Source organism: Camelus dromedarius, chromosome 7, assembly GCF_036321535.1.
Source record: "Camelus dromedarius isolate mCamDro1 chromosome 7, mCamDro1.pat, whole genome shotgun sequence".
In the NCBI taxonomy this organism is placed as follows: domain Eukaryota; kingdom Metazoa; phylum Chordata; class Mammalia; order Artiodactyla; family Camelidae; genus Camelus; species Camelus dromedarius.
In genome coordinates, this window is record NC_087442.1 from 74644481 (window position 1) to 74660545 (window position 16065).

General features: G+C 36.7%; 1 protein-coding gene and 1 long non-coding RNA gene across 2 annotated transcripts in view; one reads left to right on the forward strand and one right to left on the reverse strand.

The window, feature by feature from the left end:
* Window positions 1–16065, reverse strand: part of FBXL13 (F-box and leucine rich repeat protein 13) — a 167327-nt gene that overhangs the window by 104393 nt on the left and 46869 nt on the right. The window contains exons 8-9 of the mRNA XM_010984850.3: window positions 8096–8191; window positions 5543–5675 (exon numbers count right to left, since the gene is read on the reverse strand). Coding sequence (XP_010983152.1) covers window positions 5543–5675; window positions 8096–8191 — 229 coding nt within the window. The remainder of the gene's footprint in view (window positions 1–5542; window positions 5676–8095; window positions 8192–16065) is intronic.
* LOC116153957 (uncharacterized) overlaps window positions 658–16065 on the forward strand; it is a 55610-nt gene continuing 40202 nt past the window's right edge. Inside the window, exon 1 of the long non-coding RNA XR_010381725.1 lies at window positions 658–1575. This is a non-coding gene — a long non-coding RNA (uncharacterized LOC116153957). The remainder of the gene's footprint in view (window positions 1576–16065) is intronic.

Consider the following 16065-nt stretch of genomic DNA (forward strand, 5'->3'; position numbering starts at 1 on the left):
GTCACAAGCAATCAGTCAAGAATCTGAAAATTATATTAGAGACTGGTCAGAAGATGAGACTCTGAGAAGCAGTTGTAGATGGTGTGAATCATGAGCCCTGAACAGGTATAAACACTAGTAAATGTGGAAATAGCACTGGTTTTTGAACAGAGTTCAGACTAGGAAACCACCCATCAGTAGGAAGGGTCTGAGCCCTTCCTGCTAAAGCTAATATATCAAAGAGCATAAAACAAAGGATGCAATTAGGATTCAGCATTAGGATTTGGGATGAAGTAGAAACAAAAAGAGAAAGTGGTATCAGAAGCAACGGAGGAAGGAAGTGGTGCCCAAGAGAAGCCCCATGATTTGGGTTGCAGGTTAAAATTAGCTCACCTAGAGAAACAGATCACCAGAAAGAGAGGAAGTACCTGGAGACTGACCCCATCAGTTTGTATTTTGATAATGCTGTAATATTAGAAAAATAAAATATAAAATATATAAAATTAGAAATACCACTTTTTCCTTTTTATGCAGATTTCCTATTCACAGTGAGTTGAATATATTTACATTTCTTATATCAAGGTACTTGTGCAAATTTTAGCAACTGGTCTTATTTGATACATCCAAAAACTCCCAAAGCATAGAAGATGGTAAATAATAAATAGTGCTGAGCATTTCTTAAGCACCTAATAGTTGCCAGACACTGTGCTAAGAGCTTCTTATAGTCTATTTCTAATTTTCACAAGATCCTTCTGAGGTAGGTAATATTTTCTGCCTTCCCTACATGAAGAATCAAAGGCTGAGAGTGTAGGTAACTTAGACAAAGCCACAGATCTGGCAGGTGACAAAGGCAGGATTCAGGTGCAACTAAGTCCTTTCTGCTGTGCAGGGTTACAGAGCACACTAACAGTTATCTTTGGCTATAGCTGCTTCACATCAGAACTTCCAGAACCAGACACTAAAAGAAAAGTAGGTACTTTTTCTCCTGAATCACCTATGAGAGCAGGAGATAGTCTTTGGATCAAGTCAGCTAAACTTGTATTAATATGTATAGGAAACCAAAAAGCGGGAGGCTGGAAGAATTGCCAGAGCAGGTGGTTCAGGGAATGACTCTGGATTATAAGGTTCTAACTGCTCTGCCCATTTTAACCAGTGGTTTGGGTCAGGGTGGAGACTTAGAGAGACTAGCTGTCAATGCAGATTCTCATATTATTCACCAGGAGGTATTAAAGGCAGCCGTTAAATTTGAAGGGTTATCGGAGAGAGATAATAAATTCACTCATTGTTCATTAGCATGCAGGGTGGAATATTAAAGACACAAGACCTGAAACGTCCAAGATTTTATGATGGGGAGAGCCTAGGTGGGACCTCAGTAGGCAATGGAGGCACACAGTGAGGACATGAAGGTTCTGAAGAGAAATGAGGGTGTTAAATTTGATTCAGAGAAAGGGCCCAAGTTACTCTATAGTTTAAGTTTTGGAGGCTAGTTGGGAATTTTATTGGTTGATTTTTATATTCAGGATCATCCCCAGGGATCTATTTGGAAATAAACCTCGGGAACACATCGCAATAGAAATTGATCCAGACCATCCAAAAGTAAGTCATTTAGAGTTACTATTATCTCCCAGGGCCAAAATTGAAAAACATTTTTGAAAACTTAAAATCTGCTCTTTTTCTGTATCAGAGTTGATACTTTTTCTGGGAAGCATAGTTGATCAATGATGAAATGAACAATCAGATACTTTCTCTCCTGCCAGTTTCTTACTTGATTGTTTAATAACTTGCCTTTGGACTGTCCTTCTATTCAGTAGATGATGAAATTTAGGAGATTAAAACAATAAGTGTATTTTTTGGTAGCCAAAAATATTACAGTCCTGAGATCTACATTTTTGAACAAAAATGTTTAAATAACACTTCATTTTGTAGCCAAATACCCAAGTGTTGGGGTTTTTTTCCAATTAGTTCTAAGATTCTCTGGTTTTTCTAAAGTAAATAAGGTTTACTACAAGCTGAGGTCTCCTGAGTCCTTAGCCTGAGGCAGCTCTGACCTAATTGTTGATTATTTGGAAAAGATATTTAATATTAAACAGTTGAGATCTTTCATTTACTAACCATCCTTCCTCTGGAGCTTACATCCTGGATCAATTAATGTCTGTTTCTGAGAAATCTGAATAAGTCTCCTGCTCTGGCAAATAGAAGCTATTCAGTAATGAGAATCTACTTGCCTAAATTCTGTGAAATGTCGGGGCTTCTTTCTAAAGGAGGTAGCGTTGGTGAGTGGACAGGGAGATGTAATATGTATGAATCAACAGTGTAACAAATCTGTATCAATGAAAGAATGAGTATTAATACCATGAATGTGGTGAGCAAACTGGCAAATTACTTCATATGTTCTACTAAAAAAAATTTCAGTATTGTGTCCTATGAACTTCAGAAACATGTTAAACATGTAATTTTAGGAGCAGCTACAAATGAAGCCTTTTTGAACTGCTCTTGTCTTGCCAATCTTTGAGTGAGTAGACAAAAACTGCAGTCAAGTGGTGTGTCTCATCCCTAACGTAGCTGTTTTACTCAGGCCCAACAACACAACTACTGAACTTAACAATTGCTGTGTGTACCCTTGCCAAAAGTTTGCTTAAGTGTTTCATCATATACTCTACACCCTTAACTGTCACAATATTATAACAAGCATTTCCCAGCCTTGCCCTCATCTGCCTTTTAAACATTTTAAGATATTTTAAAGTTAATGTTCTTCTAAAGTTTTTGTAGACAAGGACTACAAGTACAACTCTTGTGGCTACTCAGCCAAGCAGTCTGAAAGATCAGCCAATATTTATCTTCAATCTAACAGAAAGTCGGAAAGTCAAACTTCTTAGCAGAAATGTGTATAACTTTAGACACATCAATAAATCAGTGGATCTTAGCTGAGGGAGAGAGGGAACAGAGATAGAAATGCTGAAACATCTCTGAGATTTGTTTTTTTACCTTTGATACATTCAAGGTTGCTGAAATGAACAGTGACTTTATTAAATAACCTATAGCAACTGGGCACCCCCTAGGGCCTGCCAGCCAGCAACCCTGGGAGCTAGCTCCACCCATCAGTGGGTGGACACCAGCCCCAGGACCCCACTGTTCACACAGCCAGCCAGTCCAGGACCCAGCCCCACCTGCCAGTGAACCAGCACCAGATGTGGGACCTCCCAGCCCTCACAGCCAGCTACATTGGGACCTAGTGGGCTGGGAGCCACTGAACTAGGAAGGGCCTGGCAACCAACCAGACTAGGGGCCACCCACACCTACCAGACTGCCCACTGTAGTCAGCCCTGCCACAACAGCCCAAGTAGAGGGCAGCCCTAGAGCATTTAGCTCTGCTGCCCAGGGTGTGTTGCTGGGCCCCTTAGGACAACTCTTACATAAGGCCACTTCTCCAAGACTGGGAAATGTAAACAACCTACCAAACACAAAGAAATAAAACAGAGAATTGGGCAAAATGAGATGACAGAGGAATATATTCCAAATAAAGAATAAGACAAAACTCCAGAAGAACGAAGCAAAATGGAGATATACAATCTACCCAATAAAGAATTCAAGTTAATGATTATAAAGGTGCTCAGTGAGGAAGAATGGATGAACACAATAAGAAGTTTAACAGAGTTAGAAAAATAAAGAACCAAACAGAGCTGAGAAATACAATAAGTGAAATGAAAAATATACTAGGAGGAATCAAATGTAGATTAGATGATACAGAGGAACAGATAAGATAACTGGAAGGCAGTAGTGGAAATCACTCAACTGAACAGAAAAAAGAAAAAAAGTTTTTTAAAAAAAAAAAGGTTCTTCAAGAGATTTCTGGAACAACATCAAGTGTAATGACATTTGCACTATGGAGGTCCCAGAAGAAGAGAGAGAAAAGGGTAGAAAACTTATTTGAAGACATAATAGCTGAAAATTTCCCTAATCTGAGAAAGGAAACAGACATCCAGGTCCAGGAAGCACAGAGTCCCTAACAGGATGAACCCAAAGAGGTCCACCAAGACACATTATAATTAAAACAGCAAAAACTAAAGATGAAGAAAGAACCTTAAAAGCAGCAAGAGAAAACCAACAAATAACTTACAAGGGGACTCCCATAAGACCATCAGCTGACTTTTCAGCAGAAACTCTGCAGGCCAGAGGGGAGTGGCATGATATATTTAAAGTGATGAAAGGAAAAAGGATAATCTACTCAGCCAGGCTATCGTGCAGATTTGAACAAAAGATCAAGAGTTTTACAGTTAAGCAAAAGCTAAAAAAAACTGGGTTTATAAGAAATGTTAAAGGGACTTCACTAAGTGGAAAAGAAAAGGCCACAACTAGAAATATGAAAATTATAAAAGGAAAAAATCTCATTGGTAAAGGCAAATATACAGCAAAGGTAATAGATCAACCACTTTTATAAAGCCAGTAGGAAGATTAAAAGACAAAAGTAGTAAAATCAGCTATATTGACAATAAGTAGTTAAGAGACAAAAAGATGTAAAATATGATATCAAAAACATTAAACTTGGGGGGGGGGTTAAAATGCATTCAAAGTTAAGAGATTAGCAACTTCAAATAATCAAATATGTATACAGACTGCTATATATACACCTCATGGTAACCACAAAGCAAAAATCGATAATAAATACACAAAAAGAGAAAAACCCAATCATAACACTAAAGACAGTCATCAAATCATAAGGAAAGAGCAAAAGAAGAAAAAAGTAATAAATTGGTTTAAGATGGCAGACTAAGCACATGTTTCAGCTTTCCTCTTCTACCCAAATGACAAGAAAGAACCTTTTTTTTTTTATCTATAATATCCTTGGAAAACAAAAAGGAATGATCTTGGTGAATCTGAAATTAATAGTTCCTAAAAATCCAAAGACAGACGTGACCAGACTGAATGAGGGATTTGCAGAAGATGGCTGCTGCAAAAGATATCAGGTGTATTCCAGAAATTAAAAGATAAAACATTAACACCGTTCTCATTAAAAATATGAGAAAAGAAGTCAAGAACAAGATGGCTGCATATCCTTGCTAATGAAAGAAGTCAAAGATAAAAGAATAGAAATGAATGGAAATAAAACTTAATATTAATTAATATCATAGATGATATGATAGTCTAACTAGAAAACACAAAAGAATAAACTGACAATCTACTAAAACTAAGAAGATAGAGTACAATTGGGTAAGTGAATGGATTTGAGGTAGATAAAGGGAGTTTTTTCTTTTACTGTCTATTGTTAGAATTTCTTTAATGAGACTATTTTCTTATATTGCATTTTTTTGTAGATAAATTGATGCTATATAGATAAGACAAATGCTAGACAAAAAAAAAAAAAGTCAATAGGAGTAAACAAAGGACCAACCCCCAGGGCATACAATCCAGTAAGAGCTGACTACATTATATGAGTTTAGTTTTAATAGGCAGTCTTATGGCCCAAGACTATAATTAAAGTTTCCACTGTATGTATACTTTTCCTTATATTTGTTTAATTAAAATACAGGAACATAAGACAAACAGTTGTAGTGAACATACTTACTGACAGATCTCAAAGTTTTTAGTCGGAGAAGACAACCATGAAAATTCAAGCGCAGTACGTTGAGACGCCATCTTTGCAAAATAGACACTATATATTTATCTGTGATTATATTTTTTACTGTGGAAAAATCAATCTAAAAAGGATAAACAAAAACATGAATAAATGAGAAAGATATTTTGCATGTAAAATTTTTTAATATTTTTAAAGCATATAAGAACTAAAATTTCTTCATCTCATCACTCATTTTTTTTGTTTGTTTAGTTTTTAGGGTCATTCTCAGGTTTAATTACAAATAGATTTTTTTTTTCATGGTCATTCTCAGGTTTAATTACAAACAGATTCCAAATGTCCAGTCCAGGTTGACAACTGAGGGGGCAGGGGTCTCACATCCACCTGTCAAAAGAGTCAGTTATCCTAGAGTGGCCCCCTCATCGTTCCAAGTGAGCCTCAAGGCTTCCCCCTCTTAAATGTCAGTGAGCCCTCCGGGGTTCATTATTAAGGTGTGCCTGTTTGTTTTTACATGAGCGCAAACTGTGTTGAGTCCTTGACTATGGGAGAGACAACTTAGAGTGTGTGGTTCATAATCGCCTTTTCATAACTCATAATTTGGCAGAGGTAGTTATAGAGAAAAGGAAAGATTCCCTGAGTGTACCTGACTGATTATGTGTAAAACTGAAGAGCACAGAGGTTTATGTGAGCTCTGAACGGCCAGGGCTGGCTGATAAACAAACAATAACTATTAATAATATCTTTCTGCTAAAAAGTTAAGTTTATGAACATCCAACTTCTCATTGCCTTCTGAACAAAGCTAATCTTCCTGCTAAAATGTTTGTTATAGTTGTACCACATTTGAGCACTCACAAATAAGAGTAAATTAATTATGAATGAATGGCAACACATAACTGTGGAAAGAGAAATTTGCTGAACATAAACTTAACTTCTTATCCTGGCTTTGTTCTTTGCTGCATTTGCTCATATTTCTCTGTCTTTACCCAGTGAGGTCTCTGGGCAGAATTGCTGGCTTTCTTTCCTAGGTTTCTGCAGAATTTATCCTGTTCTTAATATTGTACATATCCTTTCTCTTCCAGACCATTTGGATTTATTTTTTTCCTCTTCATGGGTTTTCCAAGGGGAAAAGTAACACCCCCCAATGTGTCACATAAGTAAGAGATTTATTCCTTTAAACCAGTGGTTCTCAGTGTGGTCCTGGGACCAGCGGCATCAGCATCCCCGAGAAACTAATTGGAAATGCAAGTTCTCAAGCCTCGCCCCAGACCTCCAGAGTCAGAAACTCTGAGGGTGGCAACCAGTAATCCGTTTTAACAATCCCATCAGATGATTCTGATGCACTTTAAAGTTTGAGAATCACTACCTTTAAACTAAAAAGACATGAGTACATATAAGACAGGAGTGCTAAATTTGGTAGCTAAGATGGGTTAACTAAGACAGAAGCACATTTTCTTATTGCCATTGGAGCTGAGAGTAGAACCGAGAGCGTAGCCAAGAATGGGATGGTGCCCTGAGGGATGTGAAGATGCTGAGTTGACTGATGGAGCTAGAACCCCTGGTACGTGTCAGCTGTTCTTCATTTTTCTGTCTAAGGCTTAGACTTCCTGCCGAATGGTCCTGACCACCTATTTAAAGGTCAGTCTGAGCACATGATATAACTGTGTCCTCCAATCATTAGCAATTAAGGAGAGGTAGCAAAGCCAGCTATTGACTGGACTTTAGGTGGCAGGAAAAATGTTGCCACTGCAACATTGGTTGATGGCATAAATGATCACAGTTGCTGAGATTAAAGTAATCACCTAAGAAAAAGAAGAGAGATGTCATCAGGGACAATGCATGCTTATTTTTGGTTGTTGACTGAGACCTGTCACCTGATGTCTCTTTGGAATGAAAAATACAGGCTTTTTCTAGGTTGAGACTATTACAAAAATAGTGCAATGACAGGGATAGTACAGAGGTACCAGCCTAGGAGTCCACGTGAGAAAGTGCCTGGGTGTATGTGGGTCAGTTTGCATGCAGACATACTTGGAGTATCAAACATGCTTTGTTTACATGTTGAATATTTTAGCCATTTCATGATCAGTTGGGTTTTTTTTTTTCCCATTTTCTCCATATTTGGTGCTGCTTTGTTGTGTTTTTTAACTAATAATAGTAGCTAATATTTATTGAGTGCTGCCTACATGCCAGGCTCTACAGTAAGCACCTTGCTTGCATTTTCTCAATTTAGCTTTCCAGCTTCTTGAGTTAAGGAAGTGTTAAGGCTAAGATAGATATAATGGAGCTTTGCTTTAATCCAAAAATAATATTCAATTTATTTCTTCTATTTAAATTAGAAAATACATTATATCTCTTAAAATAACATTATTATCTTTTTATCTTGTCCTTCAGGCTTGTGCCTGGATAAAAGAAACAAAAGCATCTACTTTTTGTGGCCCCATATTGTGGAGCAGGAAAGAAGGCAGTCTTTATGACAGGTGGCTTTATAGCAGTCTGTTTCCTTAAAGAACTAAAATAAAGACATAGCTTCAGGTAGTGTCTACTTACACCATTCCACAGTGAGCTCATTTGTGTCATCAACAACCAGGAGCGACTAACTTGACCGCATATTACCACATCTCTTAAACTAAGGTAGGAGAAAATCTAAACACAAAGGAATAAAAAATACACAATTTTGAAAATTAAGTGAAGTTTGATATAAATCTTCCATTTGCCATTTGTGTGTGGGTGTTAATAATGATAATGTTATCCATATATTGTTGTAGCTGGGGGCTAAGTACTTGAAATTTATCTGAAGGTAGGAATTTTATCTAAAGTACTAGAACTTATTTGATGATGTCTTTGATATAATGTGACCTTTTAAATTGATAACTGCAGAAGGATGGTAAGGAAGATAGGTAGATTTATTTTATTCTCTGAGTGAAAGTGGCATTCTGCTACAAAGTGAGCTATTTCCCTAAACAGTAACTGGTACATAGGAGGCGTTTGATAATTGTTTGCTGAAATGAACTGGATTCTTTTGAAAGTTATAGGATTCCTGGGAAAGATCAATAAACCCACCTTGGCTTCTATTTCTGGGAAAATGGTAGGCTAGAAAATCCAGAAATCCTCTTGATACAAACCATCGGTAAATACTATAACAAATACTTAAAGATATTATTTAATTTTTTTAAATTTCAGCTTTATTGAGGTATATTGACATAAAATTATAAGATATTTGAAGCATACATCATAGTGATTTGATATATGTAGACATTATGAAAGGATTCCCCCATCTAGTTAAATTAAACACATCCAACACCTTGCATATTTATCTTTATTTTAATTTACTTATTATTTTTTGGTTTTGGTGAGAACACTTAACTTCTACTCTTAGCAAATTTCAATTATACAACACAGTGTTATCAACCATAGTCACTGTGTGTTTCCTTAGATGCTCCGACTTTATTCATCTCACAGCTGAAAGTTTATACTTTTTCCAAACTCTCCCTATTTCCCCTACCTCATAACTCCTAACAGTCACTTTTCTACTCTCTAAAACAAATGTTTTTTTAAAAACATAACTGAGTTTCAAGAAAGTAAGGAAAATATCCAGGGCCCCAATTTTTGTAAACCCAGACTCACAATAAGGTATTCATGTGATAGTTGCTTGGGATAGGAGAATAGTGGAGGTGGTTGCTGCTTTTCATAACAAATAGGTTCAGATTTTGCTGGCCATGCAGGGACAGAAAAAGTTAACAGACTTGTACAAAGCTGGAATCCATAACTGAGTCAGAGAGAGAAAAAGGAGACAGAGGGAGCGAGAAAGAGAGAAATCCAGGATTATAAAAGAAAGATTTAAAACAAAAAACTACTTATTGACAAGAGAAAAATTAAAGTACCTAGCCTAGGATGAAAAAAATTTCCCAAAGAATTTGTAAGCCAAGACCGGCTGTTGTGTGGATTAGAATTTTAATTTTAATTCTTTGTGGGCTCTAACTTAGATATATTACCTCTAGATATATATATAGATATATATAGATATAGTTGTATTTGATACATCAGCATGAAAAGAGCTTCCATCTTGGTAGTAACTATGGGACATCTGGCAGAAGTAAATACCATCTCTCTAGAGAGACACATCCTCAGCCAAGGCTTATAGAATTTCTACAGATTAAGCCCCAATAAAATCAGCTCTCAATAAAGATTACAAAACATAGAAAATATCCAACAAGCATCAACAACAAAAAAACAATTAATTCATTAATAAAATTTTCAGATAGTAGTCATGAAAACATTAAAGTGATGAAGACATAAACAGCTTGAGAAAAGCGGTTGTTGACTCACAGATACAGAAAAGAAACTTATGGTTACCAGGAATAAAGGGGGTGGGAAGGGATAAATTGTGAGTTCAAGATTTGCAGATATTAACTACTGTATATAAAATAGATAAGCAACAAGTTTATATTGTATAGCACAGAAAACTATATCTTGTGGTATCTATATCTTGTGGTAACCTATAATGAAAAAGAATATAAAAGGGAATATATGTATGTATATGACTGAAACATTATGCTGTACACCAGAAATTGATATAGCATTGTAAACTGACTATACTCCAATTAAAAAAAAAAAGAGCCATTGTTGAAAAAGGATGGGGTAGATTTATAAAGAAATCAAATTAAATTCATGAGAATTAAAAATATATGATTGAAACTAAAAACTCAGTGGGTGAGTTAAATAGCAAATGAAACCCAGCTGATACGAGAAATAGCAAACTAGATTATGTATGAAGAAATTACAGAGGATATGGCATAGGAAGATGGAGACAGAAAATATAAAGGAAGTTAAGAGCCACATTATATAACATGAAAAGGTTCAACATTCTATATATCTGTGTAGAATTTCCAGAAAGAGGGAATGGAGAAAATGTAATCAAAGCATAACTCAAAAATATCACGGATAAAAATGCTTTAGAACTGATGAAAAGCAACAATTCTCAGATTCAAGAAGCACAAGAAATCCCAAACAGGATAATAAAGATACCATGGCTTTGTAGTGAAATTACAAAAGGCCATAAGCAAAGGAAAACCTTAAACGCAACCAGGGACAGATCACCTACAAAAGAACGTCACTTAGCCATCACAGAAAGCAGAAGTCAGCAGAAATTACTTCTCAATCTCAGATACCACATGCAAGTAAAGTACAGCTCAAGGATGAGTATTAAGTAAAGGCACTCTAAGACAAAGATTGAAAGAGTTTGCCTCCAAAAGTCTCATCGTAAAAGAACTTCCAAAGCACACTGAATCAGAAGAAAGGAGTAGGATGAAATAGTAATGGTGAGCAACTTTACTGGGGACAGACTTTCATCTGAATGACATTCTTGCATTCTTGTCTACCTAGTAGAAAAGACAGCGGCTAATAGAAAAAGACCATATAATGCCTTTTCCAACATGTGCTATTAATTTATTCACTAGTTCATTTAACACTTATTGTTAAGCACCTGCTGTATGATAATCCTGTCTCACTAGAGATAGAACATTGCCCAGAAATATTTAAAAGCCAGATGTTTCACATTTCAATGTGGAATAAACTTTTATAAAGAATTTTAGCACAATTGCCAAAACTTCACACTTTCCCCTAGGTAGTCATGCCATTGTTGTATAGTATATATTGAAAGTTTTAAAATAATCGTATGTATTTATACTTGGAAAAACTGAAAATAATTCCACAAGGAACATGGGCTGTTGCCAACATGGAAACCTGGGAAGAACACCAGGGCAGGTGAGTGTGGGTCTCTAACACACTTCCGTAGATAATGACTGGTGTGGTTATTCTGTGCAAGACCTTCTAGCCCCCCAAAATTGACAAGATGTGACAGAGAAGAAAAAGGAAAGTTTTAAGAAAACTGTATACCCCTGAAACTGTATATATGCATTAAGTATGAGGCAACTCAAACTTCCTATTTAACATGTATTATTACCCACTACGTGCCAGGAAGAGTTTGGATCTTTAGGAGAAGAAAGAACTAGTGTTCATGAAAAAATAATGAGGTGAACTAGGGGAATGAAAGTCCATATCAAGAGGGAATGGAGAGATGTAACAAAGACAAAATAGGAAGGAAGAACCCTGCACCTCTAGTAGAAGGAGAACAAAAGAAGAATTCACAAATGCAAGGAAGCCTGCCTTGCCCCTAAGTGGTCAAAATGGGTCCTGGTGGTATGTGATCCCAGCTGAGGAATATGGCAGCAGCTGCCAGAAGTGTCTGCCTAGAGTCTGAGACCTTTCACACCTCCTACCCACCCCTTACTCCTCCTGACATCATGTGGTGCTGAATGACACTCTTGCAAGAGACCAGGCATGGTTCTTGGGATGGGGAGACTCTGAAATGTTGACAGTAAGCTGAAGCACCATGAGCACAACAGATATTTTCATTTTGACCTCAAGTGATAGAACGAGGATCCCTGGGAGGAAACCCACAGCAGACAGATTTCAGCTTTACGCAGGTAAAGACCTCTAGGCTGATCCCTTCTAGCATAAAGGCTCTATGACTTTAAGATTTTGTAATTCTCTGCTCTCCAAAACAAGCAAGTTCCAAAAGAAAAGAATTTACAGTGTTCATGGTGATAATTAAATATATTCTCCGACCCCAGGTATTCGATAGTATTGGAACACATATCAGCCCATGTGTTCCACACAAAAGCAGGGAGAAGGATCAAGGAAGAGCTCAGATGGAGTGAGCTGACTCGGAAGGTGTTGTTCACTGACTAGGATAGAGCATCAGATGTGTTACCGAGAGGATACTGACTTGGGGTGGAGGAGCCTACTGGAAGAGATGAAGTTTCAGTTCCTTCTAGAACAAAGATTCCATTATTCTAAGATTTTGCAATTCCTTCCTTTCCAAGACAAGCCAGTTCTCAAAGAAAAGAATTTCATGAGAAGTAAAACTATTCTCCAGTAATACCAGCACTCCCTACTTATTTATTAGATTGCCTGGATAGTAATGCATTTCATGTGGAAGTTCTTGCTGTAAGCACAGTGGAAGCCAAACAAAAATAAATCCAGAGACTATTGGCACTGGAGGAAAGAAATTACAGTGTAAATCTTATAAATTAGACATAATTTCTGCATCAAAGAATTATACGACAGTGTGCACCATCAAGTAATCATAGCAATGCCTCCTTTGCAACTGTATAGCACTCAGTTTACAAAATGCTGTTACATGCATACTGGCCAGGTCATTCTGCAAGGACTGTATGTTAAAGTTGCTTGGTCAAGCCAAAGAGGGGTTCCCATCAGGTCAAGATATCTGTATTTTTTGAGGTTTATAAAAGAAGAAAAAGTAGAAATGAGAAAAACATGGCCTGTGAAAGGCTGATTTTCATTAAGCTAATGAAATTCATTATGCTCGCTGGTACCTCTATCCAGTGACTGAGTAGGTGAATGTTAGTGAGTTCTGTAATCCAGAGACTATTTTCTAAAAAGGGCCAGAAAATTAATGTTTTCGATTTTGTGGGCCAAGAGGCTACGCCCTCAACTCTTTGAGCAGCAGTTCACCAAAAGATGAATGGTCTTTTTTTCATGTTTTTAAAATATTTTGCATTTGAAAATGTAAAAACTATTCTTAGTTCAAAGTCCATACAAAAACAGGTGTGGGGACAGATCTGTCCCACAGGCCACACAGTTTGCCACTCCTGCTATAGACCACCCCTATCCCATGATGGGCCAGCTTGGTGGCTCTTCTGGGACCTAAAAGATCCATGGCATCTGCAGGATTCCTTAGGGGCAATCCAAATTCTTAACCCTACTTGTTTCTTGTCACCCCTGTCCTGAGGGCAGTCTGCATCCTGAGTCACTCATTTCCTCAGAATAAATAGAGTCAGATTTGAGGACAAGAAATGAAAATTCCCCAAAGATCCTTTTGACAACATTGCATTTGCCCCAAAAGGGCCAGTTTTCATAGTTCCCAGAAATTAAAAATAGAGCTCTGTTAGAATGTGAGTGTATTTAAACATTCACTAATAATTTAGGTCACTGTTAGGCAGTTTGGGCATAAGTGTTTTTAAATGTCAGAGTAAATCTCTTGGCTCCATTCCACCTTTGTCTACCAGTGGGAGTGTTTATTATTGGTTTCGTCATGTTTAGTATTGGTAGGCTTGTTCACAAACCTTAGAGCTCACATCAGCTCTATCCTCATTATACAAATCAGGAAACTGAAGATCAGAGAGATTAAATGACATGCTGTAGATTACGCAGTGCCTCAGTCAGCTCAGGCTGCTGTAACAAAATACCATAGCCTGGGTGGCTTGAACAACAGCTGTTTCTTTCTGACAGTTCTTGAGGCTGGGAAGTCCAAGATCAAAGTACTGGCAGATTTGATTCTTGGTAAGGGCTCTTTTCCTGGCTTTCAGATAGCTGCCTTCTCACTGTCCTCACATAGCAAAGAGAGGAAGCTCTGGTGTCTCTTCCTCTTCTTTTAAAAAAACTTTTTAAATTGAGGTATAGTCAGTTTACAATGTTGTGTCAATTTCTGGTGTAACGCATAATGTTCAGTCATACATATACACACATATATTCCTTTTCGTATTCCTTTTCATTATAGGTTACTACAAGACATTGAATATAGTTCCCTGTGCTATACAGTAAAAATTGTTTATTTTATAAATAGTAGTTATCTGCAAATCTCGAACCCCCAGTTTATCCCTTCCCACTCCCTTTCCCCTTGGTAACGGGAAGTTTGTTTTCTACTCTTCTTCTTCTAAGGGCAATAATCCCATTGTGGGGGCTCCACCCTTATGTCCTTATCTAAACCTGATTACCTCCCCAAGATCCCACTTCCTAATGCCATCTCATTGGGAGTTAATGTTTCAACATATGAATTTGGTGGGGCACAAACATTTAGTCCGTAACACAGTTACTGGAGCTGGGATTCATACTCTGGTTTTCTACATATAGGATTCATTCCCCTACACAGTTTCCACAGAAACTTTACCCCATTCTAGAATGATAGATTATTCTCACCTGACTGCCACCCTGCCTGGAATAGAATGAGTTATAAAGCAGCTTTCAGCATAAAATTTTATCCTCACCATATAAACTCTATTTTGAACATTTTTACAAAGGCTCATAATTATTGGACATTATCCAATCATAAACTACTTGAAAGTATGTAATGACTTTCATCATTTTTTGCTGACAAATTCTCCTAAGAGATATTTGTGTCAAAATTCTGCAAACACCCATTTACTTGAAGAAAAAATGTGTTCAAAAGTAAACCTTAGTTGTCTAATGAAGTCATTCTCCTCACCCAAAATCAAATGGAATTTTTACGAGTACAAGGTTAAGAGTTTTCTGTTTCTTGTTTAAACTAACCATTCCTTTTTGCACAACATCTAATGTCAAAAAAATATAACAACACTTTCACTTCCAAACACGTAGAGGAAAATTTAACCATATCCAATTAGAAATAGTACTCCCCAAAGTAAAACACTTAACAATTAATCTGCTTCCATGGCTAAACTGCATGTTCTATTTAAACTTAATCTTAAGAATTTTTAAATATTAGTACAACACCTGAACTATTCTTAGCAATTATCTTGTTCTGCTTGCCCAAAGTAGGACATTCTATAGAAGTTATTTTTTTGTTTTTAATGTAATATTTCTGATGTATAAAATGGTAGAAATTCTAAAAACTTAACTGGGAGCTTCTTATATATATAGAATCTTACGGAAAAATTAGTAATGTCTAAGCTTTTCACTCTTTATCTTTCTTTTATTTCTCCTTAATTTAAACTTATTCTCAAAGAAGACATATGCTCTCTAGAAGGCAGTATCCTAAAAAACATTCTGTGTTTCTCAAATGCCGTTAAAAGCCAAAATACTATTTTGGATCTAATAAGTTCCATATGGGTCTGAACCATGGTGGTTACGGCTTGACATTTAAGCATTGAATCCCAGAGACATACAGAACACTATTTCCATAAGTGTTACTTCAAACATTAAAAAATATTTTGTAGGAAAAAATAATTATGTGGCCAAATAAGTTTGGGAAATTCTGATCAAAACAAAGTAAAATATTGTGAAACATTTAAGCATCTAGAAAAAGAAAGAAATCAATAACAGGCGCATATCTATTCATCAGATTTAACAAATACCACCTTTTTAGAAACTAAAATCAAGAACTTTTTCTCCAGGATTTCCTTTTATCCCCAGAAAGACAGTGACTTTAACCACTTACTATGAGCCCCATTTTTGTTTTTCTTTGTTTTCTAACAGAAATTCTCTATTCAAGATACCACATTACCCATCCTGGTTTTTCCCTTATTCTCTACCCTTGGTTCTCTGCTCCCTCCATTTGTCCCTTTATTAGTCCAGAGAAACAATAGGATACACACACACACATACATTTACTTTAAGGAACTGGCTCCCACAATTATGGAGGCTGAGAAGTCCAAGATCTGCAGTTAGCAAGCTGGAGACCCAAGAGAGCCAATGGTGTAGGTCCAGTGTGTGTCCAAGGGCCTGAGAACCAGGAAAGG